Here is a 22859-nt window from a genome sequence, read left to right as displayed (position 1 = left end):
TGTTCTTTTTCAATAGCTAGGGTTCCGGCCTTTTTTCAAAAAGGGGTTAAGCAGCGCTTGGCGTTGGGGACTATCAAGGGCCAGGTGTCGGCCTTGGCTATTTGCTTCCAACGTCCGTTGGCTAATCATAGTTTGAGTCGAACCTTCATTCAGGGGTTGCATCATCTGGCCCTTCCGAGGAGATCCCCATTGCCTCAGTGGGATCTTAATCTGGTTTTGTCTGTTCTTCAAAAGCCTCCTTTTGAGAATATTAGGGAGATTTCTCTGCTTTGTGGCTATCACTTCTGCCTGCAGAGTCTCTGAGTTGGCGGCGTTGTCCTGTCGTTCGCCTTATTTGGTGGTCCACCGGGTTAAAGTGGTCCTCCGACCTAATCCGTCTTGTCTTCCGAAGGTGGTGTCATATTTTCACCTGAATGAAGACATTGTGTTGCCTTCCCTATATCCTAAGCCTAAACATCACAAAGAAGTTGCCTTGCACTCTCTGAAAAGGGTTCGGGCGATAAGAGTTTATCTGACAGTTACTGAGTCTTTCAGGAAGTCGGACTCTCTCTTTGTCCTTCCGGACAGTCCTCGCAAAGGTTTGGCTGTGTCCACTGCGACCATTTAGAGATGGATCAGGCAGATGGCGGTTCAGGCTTATTCAATCAAGCGTCAGGTTCCTCCTTTCCCTGTGAAGGCGCATTCTACTAGAGTGCTGAGTGCCTCTTGGGCTTTTCGCCATCAGGCCTCTGTACAAGTTTGTAAGCCAGCGACTTGGTAGTCTGTGCACACCTTTACCAAATTTTACAAGGTGGATTTGTTGGCATCTTCAGATGCCTCTTTTGGCCGCAAGGTTTTACAGGCTACCTGTTTCATAAGAGAATGTTTGTTTGTACTTCTCTTCGGAGTCTTTTTTCTGGGTGATCTCCGGTTTATTTGATGCTCCATATTGCCCGGTTGGCTAAGTTTAGAATTTTGGAGTTGACGTTACTGTCTGGTTGCGTTTTCCCACCCCTCATACCTACAACTGCTTTGGGACATCCCACATTTAGCTCATGGAGATGAGGCTGTGTCTGTCGACAGACGATAGAGAAAATATGATTTTTGTAAGATCTTACTGTAAAATCTTTTTCTCTGATGTCCGTCGACAGACGCAGCACCCGACCTTCTGTTAGGGGTTGGTTCTTTTGTCTTCACTGCTTTTAAAATAAACTGATGTGCTGGATTGTGCAGTGGGGGTTTATGCCTAGAGGGAGAGCCCCTGGGCGTATGTATTCAAATTTTACTGCCTAGACTACTCCTGATGGGAGGAGCATAAACCCACTCAGCTCATGGAGATGAGGCTGCGTCTGTCGACGGACAACAGAGAAAAATATTTTAAGGTAAGTTCTTACAAAAATCATATTTTTTGGTCCTCACCAGAATCGGATTGCGTGGGTGTTCACACCGAATTGACAGTTCACACTGCGATATGCGAACTGATCTGGGGGTGTCATTAACTTTGTATTGACACTCCCAGCTGTTCGCATATGGCAATGTGAACTGCCTGCAAGTCAGGTGCGATGCAGGAACCTGAAGTGGATTCGCAGGTTTCCCGCATCGCACCAATGTAAACCAAGCCTCAGATCTCTTTTGCCTAAACCTTCCAAACAAATGTTTATTCATAACCTTCCTTTGTAAATGTTAAACTGCTGTTGTTGATGCATGTGTCAAATGTGTCTTGGCTGTAAGTATTGTGCTTCTCTTTCCAGGTATGCACTTTTGCTTTTAGCAGGGATACTTGCAGCTTCCTGTGAATTGAACTGAAATCACAAACAAGGTTATGTTCCAACAACCAATTCCCCTGCCATCCATGTAATAGAGATGAAGAGATAAAAATGTTTGTAGTCCAAATCTGAGGAGAAGCCTAGGGTGACAGCTAAAGCTTCCTAACCAGATGCAGTAGAGTAAAGGCCCATACACATGATCAGAAAATCGTACAAAAAATACCACTTTCAAAGTGATTGTACAATAATCTAATCGGTAGTACATAGCTTTGGAGAGCTGATCACGATAATTCTCGTACAATACCAGATCGTACGACTTTCGTTTAACCACTTGCCGACCGCCTGCCACAGAAACGACATAGGGGTATGTCGGTCGCAGGAGTGGTGCTAAACACAGCTGACCATTCTTCTCTCTGAAATGATCACAAGTCCCTCCCGCAGACAGTTAGAAAACACACCCCTAGGCTCATACTTAACCCTTTGATCACCACTGTGTTAACCCCTTCCCTGCCAATGTCATTATTACAGTAACAGTACATATTTTTAGCACTGATTACTGTCATTATTACAGTAACAGTGCATATTTTTAGCACTGATTAATGTAGTAATGTCCCTGGTCCCCCCAAAGTGTCAAAAATGTCAGTGAGGGGTCCGATCTGTCCGCCGCAATGTCGCAGTCCCACTAAAAAATCGCAGATCGTTGCCATTGCTAGTAGAAAAATAAATAAATAAAAATGACATAAATCCTTCCCCTAGTTTGTAGACGCGATTTTTTTTTTATTTACCAAAAATATGTAGCAGAATACAAATTGGCCTAAATGGTTGAAAAATTTTGATTAATTATATAGCAGCATGTGAAAAATATTGTTTTTTTTCAGAATTTGTCGCTCTTTTTTTGTTTATAGCGCAAAAAAAAAAAAATCACACAGCTGATCAAATATCACCAAAAGAAAGCTCTATTTGTGGGAAAAAAAGGACATAATTTTTATTTCGGTAGTGTCGCATGACTGCGCAATTTTCAGTTAAAATAACGCAGTGCCGAATCGCAAAAAATGGCCTGGTCATTAAGGGGACAAATCCTTCCTGTCCAGAACTGGTTAATCAGTACAGTTGTTGTACGAAAATACAATAAAAAACATGACTTTCGAATTTTTATTCTGTCGTATGAGAAATTTTGTAACTTTAGTAAACTCTTAATTTTCGATTTTAAGACTAGCATGCAAAAAAAAATAAAAAAAATCTCATTGTGTGTACTAGGCATTAGTGTAGTCTTCTTAGGCCAGGCAGTTTTATTTGTAGGATTAAATACACAAATATTAAGTGCGCATTCAAACAAATCACAAATAGTACATAAGTATGTGAAAAATTGTGCACAAAATTATTATAGAAAAAAATCAGGAATACCGTGTTATGAAACAGTGAGTCCATCACACGAATAATTGTATGAAAGATTCCAGCCCTTCAACGATAAAGTTAACATTTCTTGAAAAAAATAGATATGAACACTTAGTGCCCTTTAGCACAAATATACAAGAGATCAATAATGCATGTTGCTAACAAATATTTTCAGGTATTCAGCGATAGTCCACATCAGACCGCCAACCATTGTAACACAGATGGCTACTACAGAGTAGTATCTCTGTCAGTGGTCATATAGTTATGGCTGATCGGTGTTTAATTCACACTCCTCTATAATACCAGCAGGAGTTCTCCTTTACCCCACGTTCACATTGAACGTGGCTTTAAAGTCGTGTGACTTCATCTGAACTTGCATGATTTCAAAGCCCCATTTCAGTCCGACTTCGGGGGTCGACTTGAAGGACATGCATAGGATATCTATTAAAGTCTCCAAAAGCAGTGCAGAAACTACTTTTGGAAATCCATGCGGTGCTGCAAAGTCTGCGTTGCACCGATTGGGACGGTGCCATTTCCGGCAATAGGCTGCGGTATGACATGCGATTTGACCTGTCAAATTGCGCAAATGTGAACAGTGGCTTATAGAACACAAGGACAGACAGGTCCCTTCAAACAGATGTATTTAATTTAATAGTATGCATTCTAGACACAATTTTTACACTAAAAAAAAACTTTTTGTTTTTATTTATTGTAGGATTATCAAGTAAAAAATGTAGGGGGAGCCTCTGAGTTTTTGAATTCGAATAAGCTTTAATTAGATAACAAAAGCATGAAAAAACAAGCATTTAATGTAAAAGTCCCATCAAAGTGACTTTAGGGTAAATACTGCAGTGATAATAAAAAAACAAGTGTTCGGTAGTAATATACTTTCCCTGTAACATATAGTTATGTTTTTTTAAAGACTTCAGGGCTTTCTTGTCTAATCTCAGGTCATTAAGAGAATTGGTTGCTTTTTTCCTATTCAGACAGACCATGGGGTATTTTTGAACTGGTAATATACCATATACAGTAATGAATGTAGCTTTCCCTCTTGCAAAGTTCTTGGTTATTAAAAATGTCCATGACCTACCAGTTTAATTGAAATGATACCAATGATCGGTTATGTCTATGTGGAGCAAAATTGCTGCTTTCAAATATAATGACTACTGTGTAGCAAGGGGCTACCATCGTCCTGTAGAGTGACAGCCAGTTTTTTGGAGGCACGCTGGATTAGGGTACTGTTGGGGTGTAAATTTTGGATGTGATGGAGGTGCCCTTCCTGGCTGTCTGCTGTAAATCCACACTCCTCACAAACGTAGAGTTTGTTCCTACGTTCCTTATAGGCATAATTCTGTTGCACTCCATGTATTTTTTTCAAGTGTGACTCCAGTGAGCATCGCTGAGTGAAAGCTTTGTCGCACAAGTGGCATTTGTACGGCCGAACACCTACAGAAAAGAAAATGGGTAGTAAGGATTTTGCTCTGTATAAACACTTTACTTTAGATAATTCAGCTGCAAGTTAAGGGTGTAAACATCTATAGTGCTATACTAGCACAAATGCACATCCTATCCTACATACTATAATGTGTAAGTTCCACTTTCACCTTGTGTATAGTGCAAGATTGTGCTTCTGTATACCTCATTTTGTCTAAAGTCTGACCCTGTTTGACTTAAAGGGTAACTCCACTTTTGTGGGGGAAAAATATAGCATATACAATTGCGACACAAATCATATTGTAATTGAATGTTATTAAAAATTACCTTTCTTTTTCAATCTGCAGCTGTTGTAATTTTCTAAAAATGCAATGCAATATGGCTACCTGGAGCTGTTCTGTACACAGAATGTGTACTGACCACACCCCAGAAACATAATTTCCTGCTTGTGTGATTGGCTCACCAATTTTCCCAGAAGTCTGCCTAAGGCTGGCAATACATGTTCAATTTTCTTCTACAATTTTCTTTTGGATTTACGAAAAACCATATAATATGAGGTCAAAACTAAACAACACTTTCAATTGTATCCTATTAGGCAGGCCTTTGTACTACATAGTTAAAGGTTAAAGAAAAATGTACAGAAAATTGAATAATGTATGGCCAGCCTAAAGGCCCGTACACACGATAAGAAAAAAATCGGAAGTAAAATTTCGTCCGACGAACGATCTGCTGATTTTCGGATCGTTAGTATAGTACTTTCGACAGTCGATTATGGATTTTCGTACGACAAAAACTGGAGCAAAAAATGTGCAGGCTTGTGGGAGATTAGCTCGGTGGCGGGCGTGAATGACCCCTTTGGGGGGGTTCATTACACAGGGAGATAGCCGAGAAGTGGTTGCAAACAACAGTTTGGTTTATTCATGCAATTTTCTTCACCAGACTGCAAGCGTCAAAAACATCCAAAATAAAATAAAACACAAAATAAAACCTTGCCACTGTGGGCGGCTACCTTCTCACACACAGGAACCTATCTTAAGGAAGTCTGTCCCCAACCTACTGTTGGGCAGACTTGGCTGATCATACAGCAGACACTCAATAGTCCATGTTTTTTTCTTCACACAACAAATGTCCATTGAACATGTCCCTTTTCCTCTTCACATTGAACATGTTCCTTTGTTTGTCTCTTCACATAGCAAACAGTTCATTTATTTCTTCCACATAGAAATAGTTCATTTTCTCACCTTGAGAAGTCTTCACACTTTTTTACCCTCCTCAGCGCACATCGCTCCAGGAGGTCTTCCCCATGCCCACACAGCTTCAGAGGGCATCCCTTCTCCCATGCCCACACGGCGTCGGGAGGTACACATGTGACTGTCCTCCTCTCCCCAGCTTCACACAGTGTCAGGAGGCAGCAATCCTTAGACTTCCTCTGGACAAATTATAGAGCCCTTCATTTCCTCATTCTGAACAGCTGAAGTCTGTTCAACGTCCTGCTGGCTAGCTCTGCAGCCGACACCCTATAGTAATTGGTGAATTTTCTAAACCAGGTGGAAATGTATCTCCTGTCTGTGACTACATCCACAGATTTACCTGACTTCCTGTCACAGGCTATACATTTTTTATCGTACCTGAACACAACGTCCGATTTTCATTTAATTAGTACAGTTTTCGTCCGAAAAAAAATCATAAGAGCAAGACTAGGCATGCTCAGAAACTTAAGAATACATACAAAACAATTCAACAAATGACATCACTTCTGAAGTTGAATTCTGTCGTACGGGAATTTTCGTATGAAAGTAACCTCTTCACTTTCCATATGAGACTAGCATGCAACAAACAACTAAAGAAATTTCGTCCGATAATCTGATTGTGTGTACGAGGCTTAAGATACAAGTCAGATTTCTGGCATCCCCTGCAACAAAAATTTAATTTTTGGTGAGATACTCCCAAAAGGAACATGTCTAAAGGGATGCAGGCCCAGCAGCTTTCCTCCATAGAGCCCTGCAGCTGCCACAGCTGATAGATAATTATGAAACCACTCCCATTTGACCCACTCAGCACAGGGGCACAGAGGAACAAACAATGATTCCTTCAGAATAACAAAAGGTAGGAATCTGCAACAAAGTTTGATAAAATCCTTACAATGTACAGAGATCACCCAGAGGGGAATGTTTTTTTTTCTTAACAAAAGTGGAGTTACGCTTTAAGCTTTTGTGTATCAATTTTGTAACTGTTCTTTCTATAGCTCCATCCTCTGCACACTGCTGTTCCTGATAGTGTTCTACTACTATACTGGTGGAACTAGGTTTGTGACAGCTCTACTTTTTCCAGAGGCTATATCTAGATCAATCACATTATCACATCAGTGGCTGTGTATGACTTATCTAAATGTTTTACCTAATGACATTAGTCAGCATTCGAATCTTCCACCAATTGTCACACTGACTGATGCATGTGTTGGTGAAACTGTACATATCATTGCAACCACTTAGTACATCCAAGAATGACACTTTGTTTTTTCAATGATCATTGTTTTTACAGAATAAATTGGGCTTTAATTAAGCGTCAAAGATAATAGATACTTCGTGTTTTTTTATCAAAGGAAAGCTGGCTCAAAATAGTAAAAACAAATCATATTCTAAACTTCTTTTTCTGTTCTTCTGTTTTCTAAAAAGAAACAATAAATTCTAATCCTGATGTTTGCAGCAGTGTCATATGTGTGTATTATTTGATGTGTGTTCCTGTGGAGCAAAATTGGAGGTATAAAAAGGAATAGGCACACAGAGGGATGCAAAATACATGGTCCTTTGATAGATGCATGGTTGTTTAGTTCTCTTGAATTAACAGCTAAACCCAGTGACACCATAGGATGGGAGAAAAGTAAGTACCCTCTTTTTCCAAAGGGAAAAGCTGCGCTGCAATCAGTTTATCCTCAATGTTGTCAAGTTAGGGTACAGACTAGTGTTTATGTTTAGCTCTTTTACAGATTTTTTAATGTTTATATACTTCAATCAGTCTAGACATCAGTCTAGAGATCATAGGCGTGCGCACAGGGTGTGCCGGGTGTGGCTGGGCACACCCTAATCACCTAGGGCACATTAGCATTATCGCTCTGTTTGCCAGTGAGGAGATGGGAAAGATCTCCCTCGGACCTGCTCTGCCATAAGAGAAGTGCCACACACTTCTATTTCACTTTGCCAGCAGGGAGAGTAATGTACCGGGGCCATATACATGTAGGAAAACACATGCATGTGTATTTAAACTTTGGGGTGCACACCCTAATGCAATAGGCTGCACACACCTATGCTAGAGATGTGCATGACTGAAAATTTTTTTTTTTTTTTTTTTTTCCATTTCGTTTTATATACATTTATTAGGTTAATCATTTTGTTTAGTCATATTCGTTATGTTATAATGATTCATTTTCAGAATTGGTTTTGTATATTTGTTATTTTCACATCGATTCAAAATGAATTTGAATTAGAAAATTATTTTGATTTCAAAATGGAATTCAAATTCAAATTGGAAACAACATATTGCAATACATACAGTAAGGTATAAAAGTGAAAAAAAATGATTATTTCTACTTAGGCTGCATAATAGAGTAGCAAAGAATAGAAAATAAAAGTTTAGCATAAAACAGAATAGAATAGAAAGAATAGAATAGAACAAAATAGAACAGAAAACAGAGGAATAGAAAATAGAAGAATAGAATAAAATAGAAAATAAAAAATAGAACGAATATAGCGGTCTTTCCAATTTTGGAAGACGGCTATATTCATTGTATTTTATTCTGCTCTATTTTTATTATTTTATGTTCTATTCTGTTTTATTCTATTCTATGCCTTTATTTTCTATTTTATTCTGTTTTATTCTATTATTTTTTTTATATCCTAGTCTAGTCTATTCTATTCTATCCTTTTTATTTTTTTATTCTATTCAGTTCTATTCTATAAAGCAGCCTAAGTAGGTATTATCATCTTAGGGGGTAGTATCAAAAAGCGACCTTCATAAGTCAGTGTGCCAAAAGACATTGCACATCAGGAGAAGTTTTTCAATTTCTTTTCTATTATTTAAACATTAGCAAGTATAAAACCAATGCTAGATTTTTTCCTCAGTGCTTATAAATACAGAGTTGAATGAGAGTTTGGTTTGAAGTGCTTTTACTGCTTGTTCAGAATATGTAACAGGTTCACTTTAAGCCTGCCTTCGCCATTTGCTTCTTACATCTTCCACTGACTGGTATTACCATTGTCTTAATACACCTTTTCAGTAGGGATGGCTTTAGGTGTGTTCGGATCGTAGTCCCAAACCAGAAGCATAACTAGAACCTTCAGGGCCCCAGTCCAAGAAACCATGAAGGGCCCCCTTGACCCCCTGGGTCACCCAGCCCCAAGCGTCACCACTGTACACCTGGATAGAAGGGGCAGTGGCATATAGAGGAACTGATCCTATCCATTTTCTTCCTGCAGCGGAGAGGGGATTGGTTATTCTTTCTGGCGCTATCCCTCCTATCCAGGTGTACAGTGGTGACGTTTGGATGAGTGGCAGCGGTGGTGGTGGGATGGGATGAGTGGCAGTGGCGGTGGAGGGATGGGATGGGATGCAATAACTGGCAGCGGTGGTGGTGAGATGGGATCAGTGGCCTCAGTGGTGGGATGGGATAAGTGGCAGTGTTGGTGGGGGGATGGGGGTGGGATGCAATGACTGGCAGCGGTGGTGGTGGGATGGGATCAGTGGCAATGGTGGATGGATAGGATGAGTGGCAGTAGTGGTGCTGGGGTGGGATCAGTTGCAGCAGTGGTGGGATGGGATGAGTGGCAGTGGTGGGATGGGATCAGTGGCGGCAGTGATAGGATGGGATGAGGTGTAGCGATGGAGGTGGGATGGGATGAGTGGTAGCGGTGGAGGTGGGATGGGATCGGTGGCAGCGGTGGTGAGAGGGGGTGGGATCAGTGGCAGCGGTGGTGAGAGGGGGTGGGATCAGTGGCAGCGGTGGTGCTGAGGGGGGGTGGGATCAGTGGCAGTAGTGATGCCATCCTCCCCGACCACCACTTCTGCCTCTTTCTGATCCCCACCACCACAGATCTCATTCCTACCCCCCTACCCCCATCATCTCTGTTGTAGAGGTGATGGGGGGGGGATAGGGATGAGATCTGTGGTGGTGGTGGGGGGGGGGGATCAGTAAGAGGCAGAGGTGGTGGTGAGGAGGGTGGAGGATGGGATCAGTTGCACTGACATCTGGAAGTTAATCACTTACTTAGTCAGTCAGTTGATTCACCCTCAGCATTTATGTGCCTCCAGGGATGCCTCTGTGTCATGGGGTCACCTCACAGAGGGAAGAGCTCCTTCCCTTCACTCTATTGGTGTCAGCTGGTCAGCTGACTTTCTTCTTCAGTGTTCACCTCCACCTTCTTATGGATTCTCTCTGAGGATAGATGGGCGGTCCGAACTAAAGTAAAATGACAACTTTACTCAGCCTCCCCTTAGCGGCCGGCCACAACCCCCCTACCTGATCAAACGTACGTGAGGGAGGTCGGCACAGCCAGAATAATGAGACGACGGATGGTGTCCTAGGGAATTTGCTCCCAGATCTGGACCAGGGCATCATTGAGCTCCTAAAGAGACTGAGGTGCAACCTGGCGGTGTTGTATGGACTGAAACATAACGTCCCAGAGGTGTTCTATTGGATTTACGGCAGGCGAGCATGTGGGCCATTCAATGGTATCAATTCCTTCATCCTCCAAGAACTGACTGCATACTCTCCCCAAATGAGGCCGGGAATTGTCGTGCACCAGAAGGAACCAAGGACCCACTTCACCAGCGCAGGGTCTGATAATGGGTCTAAGGATTTTATCCCTTTACCTAATGGCAGTCAGGGTGCCATTGTCTAGCCTGTAGAGGTCTGTGCGTCTCTCCATGGATTTCCCTCCCCAGACTATCACTGCCCCACCACCAAACCGGTAATGCTGAACGATGTTACAGGCAGCATAATGTTCTCCACAGCTTCTCCAGACCCATTCACATCTGTCACATGCTCAGTGTGAACCTGCTCTCATCTGTGAAAAGCACAGGGTGCCAGTGGCCAACCTGACAATTTTGGTGTTCAATGGCAAATATGGGCCACAAGGACATCGGGCCCTCGGGCCACCCTCAAAACATCTGTTTCTGATTGTTTGGTCAGAGACATTCATACAAGTGGCCTGCTGGATGTCATTTTGTAGGGCTCTGGCAGTGCTCATCCTATTCCTCCTTGCACAAATGAGCAGAATACCGGTCCTGCTGATGGGTTAAGGACCTTCTAAGGCCCTGTCCAGCTCTCCTAGGGTAATTGCATGTCTCCTGGAATCTCCTCTATGCTCTTGAGACTGTGCTTGGAGACACAGCAAACCTTCTGACAATGAAACGTATTGATGTGCAATCCTGGAGGAGTTGGACTGCCTGTGCAACCTCTATAGGGTCCAGGTATCGCCTGATGCTACCAGTAGTGACACTGACCCTAGCCAAATGCAAAACTAGTAAAAAACAGTAAGAAAAGATGAGTAAGGAAAAAAAGGTCAGTGGCCTCCACCTGTAAAACCATTCCTGTTTTGAAGGCCGCCTCATTGTTGCCCATCTAGTGCACCTGTTGTTAATTTCATTAACACCAAAGTAGCTGAAAATAATTAACAACCCCCTTTGCTACTTAACTGACCAGATCAATATCCCAGGAGTTTAATTGATTTGATGCCAAACTCTGATTAAAAAGTGTTTATTTTAAAAAAATAAAAAAAAATGTTTTTGAGCAGTGTATATACTCTACAGGAGGGTGCATAGCGAGTAGTAAAGATAATTATCTATACAAGTAACCAGGTGGGTTTCTGTGACAGTGCTAGACACTGCCACTGTGTAAATTGAGGCATAGAGCATACAGGGTTCTCACACATGCAGGGTGCGGGGTTCCAGAAGATCTTTTCCTAGAGGACAAAACTGGTCTTTCAGTTTCCTCTGGGTTTTGTTTATCCCTGGACTGAGTTCTGGAGTTCAGAGACTTCAAAGAGTTTGGGGAGTGACAAAGCCTCTGATCTTGTGTCCAGCAGGGTGTGTATGCAGGTGTGCACAACCCTTACAATGATAGGCCTGAGCATAGTTCAGGACTCCATTCATTGGAATGGTATGCTCCACCTAGGATACAGAAGGACCCTTGTCCAGGTCAGGGAGTGGGCCCTGTGCATCAAGGAGCTGTAAATGATCTGCAAAGGGTGCGCGAGAGAGGTGCACGGATTGCATGGTAGCCAGTGGCGTATTATCCATGTGTGCATGGTGTTAACTGCACACGGGCCTTCGAGGGGAGCGGGGGGCCCACTATGACCCATACCATACATGGATGGTCCCCTGGCTCACAGCCAGATCAGCGGGAGGGACAGCTGTGATCACCGATCTCCCTGCATGACTTTTTAGCCACTTCTCCTCCTCTCCCCCCTGTTGCTGTCGGCTAAAAAGCCATGCAGTAAGATCAGTGCTCACAGCTTTTCCCACCACCACACCGATCCCCGGCTGTTCCATGTGTCCTCCTCCTCCACCCCGTGTGCTCCTCTGGGCCCCTGTCCTCCTTCTCCAGCCCCCTCTGTGTCCTCCTCGTTACCGATCACTCCTGTGTTAACTGAGCAGAGTAAACTGTGTTTACTCCGCTTCCGTTTATGAATGAACAGGAGCCTCTGTCTCCTGTTTATTAATTATCAATGCTGGGGCTGCTGAGAAAGGGACTCGGGAATCTGTCCTCAGCCTCTTTCTCTGTCTCAAAGGGGAGATGTCATGGGTCTGTTTAGCTCCCTGATATCTCACCAAAGCCCACCAACAGGGCTGATTAAAAAAAATGCAATAACATAAATAAATAAATAAAATAAAATAAATAAAATTATAAAAAACTACTGACACTGTCCACTGCCCCAACCCCCCCCCCCCCAAAAAAAAAACATTGTGAAAAAATTAAAAACGAATTGGATTGTAAAAAAAATAAATACATAAAAATGAAAAAACTAAGGACACCATCCACTGCTTGTAACGCTCCTGCGTTTTTAGTATAGGCTGGATTTGCAGCTGCAAAATCTACACTCAGTAGTCATGTAGAGATGTGTTGAATACCAGATCCAACTCTCCAGGACTCATCACCGTGGGCCTGTCAGCTTCAACATACAGATATATACACACTCAATGAGATGTTCCTGGAGTGATAGTATGTATATGATAGTATGAAGGTGATGTGCTGAAGGGACAGGTGTGAACAGTGACAAGGATGGTAATCACTTGATAGGGTTTGTATAGGAGAGTTCAAGATGGTATTAGGAATGCAGATAGGTTAGTATCGAGTATGCTAACAGGTGGTGAGGACAGCAGATGACAAATACAGGATAGGCTAACCCAGTGCAAGGATAGATAGTAGTAGACAGGAGAGCCAGCAATCTATGTAGCAGTGTAGATGATAGATGGTAGTAGGCTGAAGAGCTAGCAATCTATGTAACAGTGCAGATGATAGGATAGTATAGATAGGTAGTAACAGTCCTTAATGTGCATAGGTAGATAGTGCAATAAGGTTATGGAGGGTTCCCCTGCGGGGTACTTATCACTTGTAATGTTAGTAGTTTAGAGAGGTCCAGTAGATGAGGAATGGTCCGGTAGCGAGATACAGGGATCAGTAGCGAGGTTCCGGTCTGCTCCAGGTAAAGGGAATGGCTGGAGGTTCCGATCGGGAGACAGGCTTGAAAGCATGTGGGTAACAAGGCAGGTTGAACGAACAATGTGAGTGAGACCGCCGGCGGTTGAAATAGCCGCTCTGCGGCGCTCAGCAGTGACATCATCGTTCTTAAAGGTATATGCGTACCACCTGAAGAGAAAGGTGGGACGCATTACAGTGGAAAGTGGTGATTAAGGGTACCGGAGGTACCAGAATCTTACACTGCTCTACTGAAACTGTCCACTGCCCTACTGACACCGTCCACTGCCCCATACCACCACCCCCTTCCCCAGAAGCATTGTAAAAAAAATGTTTTAATTTATTTAAAAATAATAAACAGCAAAATTGTAAATAATAATAGATAAAATAATAAAAACAAAACACTACTGACACTGTCCACTGCCCTACTGACATTGTCCACTAGCCCCCCCCCCCCCCCCCCACACAATCATTGTGAAAAAAAAAATGTAAAACATAATTCAAATAAATTACATTGTAAAAAAATAATAAAAAGAGAAAAAATTCTGACACTGTCCATTGCTCTACTGCCTTACTGACACCATTCACTGGCCCCAAAAAAGCATTTTGATTAAATAAAAAATCTAATTGTAAAAAAAATAATAAAAAAAAATATAATAAAAATAAAGAACTACTAACACCGTCCACTGCCCTACTGACACCATCCTGCACATACTACCCACCACTGTACACTCCGCACTCCTCTCCTGCACATTATACACATACATACACTCCGCACTTCTCTCCTGCACATACTACCCTCCTCCATACACTCCGCACTCCTCACTCCACACAGCATGGGCCACTGTTTGTGTTGAATTTTATTTTGGCGAAACATAGTTCCTGACTGTCGTTGGTTCGCTGGAAACTCACTACACTTGAGTAATACTCCCACGCATATCACATACCCCCCCCACTAAAACACCAAAATAATTAATATGTAAAACAGAGGGGTTACAGCACAATGAACATAACTTCTAGCTTTATCAAAATATAATAAATTGCTGTATTACATTTTGATAAAGCTATACTTTTAGTTATAAACTTTAGTCATATCCTAGTATTACATTGGAAAATACCTTCACACGCAAGAAAGTATTGAAGTTATTTTCACCATTTGATATTTTATTTAATATTTTCTCATTTTAAATGGGAAAATGCCTTCACATGTATGTCATCATTACATTACATGTATGCACATATTTCTCGAACATCAGATAAAACGAAAACTAAGAACTGCCATAAACCCGTAAGGTATATGGCAACAGTTAATATATTATCTTTGAACTTTGTTCGTTCACCAGTCATCCTGTACAGAGGAAAGCAAATACCTCATTAACTCTCATTTTCCTAGCACACCATACCATCAGTCCATCATTACATAGAAACATAGTCATAATCTAACAATTAGTCAGCACAACAGTGGAATGTAGGGGCAAATTAAAGTGGGAAGTCAGAAATTGGGTGAAGAAGGGAATCACTAGTATCTTGTGATTCTATCCAGGGACCCCAGACTTTAAAGTATTTCCCTGGACACTCCCTTGCCTCATACGTCAACTTGTAAAGCGGCAGGTGCTGGTTAATCAATTTTTGCCACAAGCCGATATGAAGGCTATCCAAGTGTAACCAATGCAAAGCAATCATTTTCCTCGCATATTAGAGTAACAGCATGAGAAGTTGTTTAGCTCCCAGCAGAGAGCTCTGCATCCTCAAATATACCCAGCAGGCCCCCGTCCCAAAAATCCATCTTAACCACTTTACCACTAGAGCATTTTGCTGTCTTACGTCTGGGCCACTTTTTGCGATTCGGCGCTGTGCGACTTTAACTGACAATTGCGCGGTCGTGCGACGCCATACCCAAACGAAATTGACGTCCTTTTTTTCCCACAAACAGAGCTTTCTTTTGGTGGTATTTGATCACCTGTGCGATTTTTACTTTTTGCACTATAAACAAAAAAAGAGCGTTTATTCTGAGAAAATAACAATATTTTTCACATTTTTTTATATGAAATTCCCCCCAAAAAAGATGTAAAAACCAATTTTTTTTTAAATTTTTGGCCAATTTGTTTTCTGCTACCTATGTTTGGTAAAAAAAATCGCAATAAGCGTATTTTGATTGGTTTGGGCAAAAGTTATTGCGTTTACTAACAAAGGGAAAGATTTTTGTCATTTTTGGTGTTTTTTTTTTAAACGCGTAATGGCGGCGATCTGTGATTTTTTTTGCGGGACTGCGACATTGCGGCGGACAGATCGGACCCTTGACTGACATTTTTGACACTTTTGGGGGTACCAGTGACATTACTACAGTAATCAGTGCTATAAATATGCACTGTTACTGTAAAAATGACACTGGCAGGGAAGGGGTTAACTTTATTGGAGAGGGAGGGGTTAATGTATGCCTGGTGCTTACTGACGTGTGGGGGGGGAGGTGACTTTGTGAGACAGGGACAGATCGGATGTCCAGCTATGCTGAACAGTCCGATCTGTCACTCCCTGTCACTGAGGAGATCCGCCCGCTGGTGTTTACACAGGCGGGCGGATCTCCACACTAGATCCCCGACGATCGGGGCAGAGCAGCGGCGATCGCCGCTGCTCCTCCCCTGGCCCGACTCCCGCTGTGAATGAAAACAGCGGGAGCGCGCCTCCGGCGGCGCGCGAGCGCCGCCTACAGGGGAGGAGTCTGACGATGCAGGTCTACGTCGTCAGACGGGAACGAGCCACTTTGCCGCAGTACTATTACAGTACTTAGCGGTAAAGTGGTTAAATTCAACATCCCCTTGTTGGATCATTTTCCGATATATTCAAATGTATCATCTCTGCAGAAAAAAAAAAGAAAAACATCCAATCTCCAACTCTACACCCTTTTATACCAACATCTCATTTTTATCGTAACACCGTATACTCACAAACGAGTAAGTATGGACAGCAGTGGGCAATAAGAAATAGGTTCCGTCCAGGGGGTAGGTGCATCCGGATGCCTGTGAAAGACTCGAACGGTCCGCTGAGTGGTCCGCTATGGCCGGTGGAAGTCGGCGTTTCAGGCCTGAGGAAGGAGCGCATGCTCCGACAACGCGTCGCCTGCCACGTCATCATGTTCCTACGTTCCAGCCGGAAGTGCGCCGCCGGAAGCTCCTATAGTGTCCCCAGTGTTCGGGAAACGCCGACTTCCACCGGCCATAGCGGACCACTCAGTGGACCGTTCGAGTCTTTCACAGGCATCCGGATGCACTTACCCCCTGGACGGAACCTATTTCTTATTGCCCACTGCTGTCCATACTTACTCGTTTGTGAGTATATGGTGTTTTGAAATGTATCATTAAAATGTGTCCTACTGTGCTTAGAGTGGCGCCTGTCTTTTTCTTACAGTACTCTGCAAGTTTTCCTTCTCGTTTGTGACAGAGCAGCCTTCAAGTGTACATAGACTTGTTTTACACATACTTATGGACCCTATGGACTCTATACATGTAATAGCATTATAGAATTTCCATTTGACCCCAGACGGTAGTAATCATTGGTATCCCTCTATTTTTTGCGCCAGTACATTTATTGTGTTGTGTATCTCATTTTTATCGCAACTCCAAAAGGGAGGAATCTCTCTCTTTTATAAAAAAACTCAGCTCCTCTGCATAATTCACTAAAACAACAACCATGCCCTGTTGGGAGAAAGACCTAGGTACTGAAATTCCTGAGACCTCCTGGAAACTAGCAGTCAAAGCAACCTCTAGAGCAACTAGGTGCACAGAACACTGGGAACTTTTCCAAAAGATACAACACATATGGTATCTCACCCCTTACTGATTGTCTAGAATGCACCCATCTACCCCTCCTAACTGCTGGCACTTTTGGGGCACTATAGGTTAAGTAATACATATCCTCTGGTACTGTACTTCATTGACATCTTACTGGAACCAAATATTTTAACTTATCTCAGAGCTCACACCCAACCCTATACCTCCCTCTGTGGAAATGGGCCTTCACCATATCAATATGAACACTGTACCTATACACTCCAGAACTGTAATAATTCATATTCTCCTGGCAGCTAAATTAAACATCACTTGGAATTGGAAGTCCCCCTCTATACCTTAACTGTCTTGTGTAATCAGTGATCTCAACCGCACTTGCTCACTGGAACGCACCTTAGCCAGCAAAAATGACACACTATTACACTTTCATTCCAATTGGCAAGTATGGCTATCTCATAGACTATACTCCATCTGAATACTGCATCCCTTAGTACCTCTTTGGGTGATGCTTTGACAATATGCTCTACATCCCTCGCAACATCCTAAATACTGATTCCATACTGTAGGTGCCACATCATTTGAACAGCTACCATTGGTTTCTGTGTAGTTGTTAAGCAATATTAAATTTGACGTCATTTCTATGACGAAACGCGTCATGTTGCAACGCACGCTGCCTCGATCTGGTCCCTTTCCTTGAACCGCACGCCGGATCCTCCACTTCCGGGTATGGCGCAAGTTCACACGAGCAGATTCGGGACATAGCCGCGAGGCTTACGAGTCCGCAAAAGGTGTACCAGCTATCTTCCTTTTTCTTCAAATATCCAGTATTTTTTACAATACTTGCACAATTGGCATGATGTGTGTTTTCTTAACAAATAAAGAATTTTTGGAACCGTCTACACTATGAGGAGTCTTCTTCCCTCTATATCTTGAGCATATACAGGCGAAAGAACCGCGGATCCCTATCTTTCCCCAGGAGACCGGAATAATTGTGACCAAAGCGTATATCGATTCCTGCTGGCGTACGCCCCTGGGAATCAAGCACATCTGGTAAGTGGGAATTCTTACCACTCTACACTGAAGCAGAGGGTCACAACATTGCTGCACCTATGTATGCATCGGCACCGGCACTTTTAAGAGTCACCTGAAAAGACTTTTTGTGTATTTGCACTATTTGCACTATTTTAGTATCAACTCCTACCATTAACCTATATCTCACGACTGCTGCTTTAAATCTACTGTGCTACTAACAGCCAAAGTACTCATATACAAAACCTTATGTTACTTGTTATCTAGTTAAACAGAAGATGTTACTGTTTGTATTTTTGTTTCACCACTTGTACCTGTACTTGTGAAAAAAACAATAAAAAATGATTGCAACTAAATACTGTATACCCAGCAGGCACCACTTGGGACTACATACATTGGGAATATCAAAATTGGTAGAGATGAAAGCCGTAACCTCTGATCACAAAGGTTTAACCACTTCAGCTCCGGAAGGTTTTACCCCCTTAATGACCAGGCCATTTTTTGCGATTCGGCACTGCATTATTTTAACTAACAATTATGCAGTCCTGTGATGCTGTACCCAAATACAATTGATGTCCTTTTTCCCCACAAATAGAGCTTTCTTTTGGTGGTATTTGATCAACTCTGTGGTGTTTAGATTTTGCGCTATAAACAAAAAAGAGCGAAAATTTTGAAAAAACGAACAAACATTTTTTTACTTTCTGCTATAAAACATTCCTAATAAAAAAATGTAAAAAAATCTAATTTTTTAATCAGTTTAGGTCAGTTTGTATTCTGCTACATATTTTTTGGTAAAAAAAATCCCAAAAAGCGTATTTTAATTGGTTTGCGCAAAAGTTATAGCGTTTACAAACTATTGGATAGTTTTTTGGACTTTATTTTATTTTTGTTTTTATTAGTAATAGCGGCGATCTGCAATTTTTAGCAGGACTGCGACATTGCGGCGGACAGATCGGACCCTTAACTGACATTTTTGACACTTTTTGGGAACCAGTGACATTAATACAGTAATCAGTGCTTAAAAATATGCACTGTTAGTCTCGGTTCACACTAGGTCGCTCCGACTTCGGGGGCAACCTGTGAAGTCACATGCACCGCGACTTCGGCGCGACTTGCACAGACTTCATATAATGAATGTCTATGCAAGTCGCTCCGAGGTCGCCCCTAAGTAGTACAGGACCCTTTTTCTAAGTCGGAGCGACTTGTGTCACTCCTATTAGAACGGGTCCTGTAGCACTGCACAGACCGCGACTTGTCAGGCTGACAAGTCGCCTGACAAGTCACGGTAGTGTGATTGGACACTTACTGTATAAATGACACTGGCAGGGAAGGGGTTATTATTGGGGGAGATCAAGGGGTTAAATGTAAGCCTAAATGTGCTTGCTAACTGTGGGGGGGGGGCGGAGGCTCTGTGAAAGGCACACAGAGATCGGTGTTTCAGCTTAGCTGAAACACACAATCTCACTGTGCTTGTCTGAAAGTAGAGCCGCCTGCTTTGTTTACATAGGCAGGCGGCTCTCCTGTCGGTTTCCCCGAAGATCACGGAAGGCCGGCGGCGATCGAGCCCGCTCCTCCTGCGGTCTTGTTCCCGCTGTATCTAATCAGAGCGGGAGCACGGCTCCAGCGGCGAGTCCGCGTGCACAAAATCACGTCGATCTACATGATTATGTGCAGCCGAGATGCCCTGCCGCAGTAAATCTGCGCAGGGCAGTCGGCAAGTGGTTAATCTTACTATTTGACCAAACCATATGAAAAAAAAAATCACCTTGTTCTGCCTCAGTTATGGCTCTGTTCAATTTATGTTTACCATTTCATTTTTTATTTCCTATCTGTAGATGATTGGGGTCTGCAAAATCCTGTACTCATCCAGATTTTTTATAGTTATTAGCTGGTTTTGTAACAAATCTTAAAAATTTGGATCATTGTGCAAGGTGCCCCTATTTACTTTATTAATTGACCTACAGTATATTTTGTATTAAACTGAGTCTCAAATGTTATTTCATGATATTTCAGTTTGTGTTTGTAGTTTACTGTTCGTGTTTGTGTTTCAGTTTGTGTTCTTATCTGAGCTCCTATTCCAAGATATCCCATGAGGGGGATTTGGCGCTTTTTATTTCCTACTTCTTAATGCTTCTGCATGTTGGCCTATGTGTCTATGCAAACATTTTGTTTGCATATCCACAGCTTCTGCATCCAGGAACAGCAGAGTTTTGTCAGAAAAAAACGCTCAACACGCCTAAATGCATGTAAACTCATCTATGTGTGCCTATTTAATTTCAATGGCCAGAATAAATTATTAATCTGGTCAATGAAATGAATTAACACCCAAGTGCTTGACACCTAAACATGCCTAAAGCTTTACATGAGTTTACAAGCGTCAAGTTTTTCTTTTGCCAAAACTACTGCCAAGAGGAAAGGAGTCTAGGAGAGTTAGCAAAACATCCAGTGTGCATGAGGCCTAACAGTGGGACTGCCTCCACACTGCAAGGTTTAAAACAGTGGTTCTTAACCTTGTTGGAGGTACTGAACCCCACCAGTTTCATATGCGCATTCACCGAACCCTTCTTAATTGGAAAAATAAAATATGATTTTTTCAAATTCAAAACATAGGTATATATTATTTTAGGTATATATTTATACATAGGTGCACAAAATGAACAAAACCATTAAGAACAAAGAACAAAACCATTAAAACATGATTTTCACACAAAAACAAAAACATAATATTTACTGCAAATTAGTGTGACTTCTGCTGTTGTCTTTCAGAGACCAGTTCAGAAATGCGTGGTTTTATCTTGGCAAGTGCCACTCTCATGTCATTATCATGTCTCATGTCACCTCACCCTGGCCTGCTGTAAGGGGGGATCTATATGGGGGACGGACCTCACCTCACCCTGGCCTGCTGTAAGGGGGGAGATCTATATGGGGGACAGGACCTCACCTCACCCTGGCCTGCTGTAAGGGGGGGATCTATATGGGGGACCTGGTCCCCCATATAGATCCCCCCTTACAGCAGGCCAGGGTGAGGTCCCCCATATAGATCCCCCCTTACAGCAGGCCAGGGTGAGGTCCCCCATATAGATCCCCCCTTACAGCAGGCCAGGGTGAGGTGAGGTCCCGTCCCCCATATAGATCTCCCCCCTTACAGCAGGACAGGGTGAGGTGAGGTCCGGACCCTGGCCTGCTGTAGGGGGGGATCTATATGGGGGACCCCAGAGTGACCTAACCTCACCCTGTCCTGCTGTAAGGGGTATCTATATGGGGGACCCCAGAGTGACCTAACCTCACCCTGGCCTGCTGTAGGGAGGATCTATATGGGGGACCTCACCTCACCCTGGCCTACTGTAAGGGGGGATCTATATGGGGGATCATGTCCCCCATATAGATCCCCCCTTACAGCAGGCCAGGGTGAGGTGAGGTCCCGTCTCCCATTTAGATCTCCCCCCTTACAGCAGGCCAGGTTTCCCATAAAATAGATCCCCTTTACATAGTCTTCTCAGTGTTCTCACACAGTCAGTCAGACAGTCAGTCACTAGACTAGTACAGCCAGTACTACTCCAGTCCTACCTTTTTTTTCACCTGTGTCCTGACTCCCGATCACAGGCTAGGTTTTCCTCCTGCAGGCTGCAGCACCACTGGCTCTCTGGCCTCTCACCTGCCGGCTTCTTCTGCTGCTGCGGCTGCCTGGCCTGGTGGTTCTCTCCCGCGCTGCGCTGGGCGGCCGCTGTACGGGTTAGTCCCTCCCCCAGACAGTCCCTCTCCGCACCGCACACCTGGCCTGTCCCCCCCCCACTCCACAGTGGGCGACGCCGGCTCCGGCTGGATCGGATTCGGTCGGGAGCCGAGCTGCACAGCCAGCAGTGAGAGTGAGCCAGGGGCAGAGAGAGCTGCGAGTGCGAGCAGACTCAGCGGGCGGCAGTGGCCAGCCTATCATGACCGAGTGAGTGACATGACACTGCAGAGCGGATGCGCCCCCCCCCCCAGATGGTGCGACCGGCCCCCCCTGCACCCCCCACGCTATGCCACTGGATGTTATGTATTTCCATGATGACGGCGCGGAGCGGGAGCGAAGGACATGCCCGAAACTGGAGAAATAGTCCCTGACAGCGAAGTGGTACTAGCGGAGGGTGTGCCGAACCCTCGAGACTGACCCACCGAACCCCTGGGGTTCGATCGAACCCAGGTTAAGAACCACTGGTTTAAAAGCTTGTTTAGGTCTAGGAGGTCGTAAAACCCAAATTTTACTTTCTTAATTCTCCACTCGCACAGTCTTCTCTCTAGGCTGTAAGTTTGACCCGGCAGTCTCTTCTTCCTCTTGCTCTGATGGTCGCAGGTACTCTGACATTGTTAAGACTGATGGGAAGCCCATAGCTCAATACTGGATGCAAACACACTAAAGCCCAATGCAAAGTCCCTAGCACAATACTGGATGTCAGGACACTAAAGCTGGCCATAGATGGTTCAAATTTTGGACGGTTCAGCAAGGACCAGCCAAGATTCGAACCATCTATGGGTAGGCTAAACGACCTGGGGGTAACCGGCATGTTAGTTCCCCACATACCCGCCTCGGGAGAACACAATAGCTTTGTGGTAGGGATTCCCCCACTTTGATGTGGGAATCAAGTGATTCTCTTTCCTTCCGTGGTTGCAGGAAAGAAAATCGCATCATCTATGGCCGCTTAAGGGAAAATCCACTGCCAGACAAATTAGTCCAATGACTGAGGAAAGGAAACACGGGATAGAAACTCAGGTGAGAACACTCAAAGAAAGAGTAAAAGC

The 22859-nt window shown here is 43.4% G+C and overlaps 1 protein-coding gene across 1 annotated transcript in view; it reads right to left on the bottom strand.

Annotated features, from left to right (window-relative positions):
- Window positions 1-4153: 4153 nt before the first annotated feature.
- OVOL1 (ovo like transcriptional repressor 1) overlaps window positions 4154-22859 on the bottom strand; it is a 60816-nt gene continuing 42110 nt past the window's right edge. Inside the window, exon 4 of the mRNA XM_082270888.1 lies at window positions 4154-4586. Coding sequence (XP_082127014.1) covers window positions 4291-4586 — 296 coding nt within the window. The 3' untranslated portion in view covers window positions 4154-4290. The remainder of the gene's footprint in view (window positions 4587-22859) is intronic.

The sequence above is a fragment of the Pelophylax lessonae genome (assembly GCF_965119305.1).
Source record: "Pelophylax lessonae genome assembly, chromosome: 10".
NCBI classification, from domain to species: Eukaryota; Metazoa; Chordata; class Amphibia; order Anura; family Ranidae; genus Pelophylax; species Pelophylax lessonae.
This window is presented reverse-complemented; position numbering and strand designations above follow the sequence as displayed.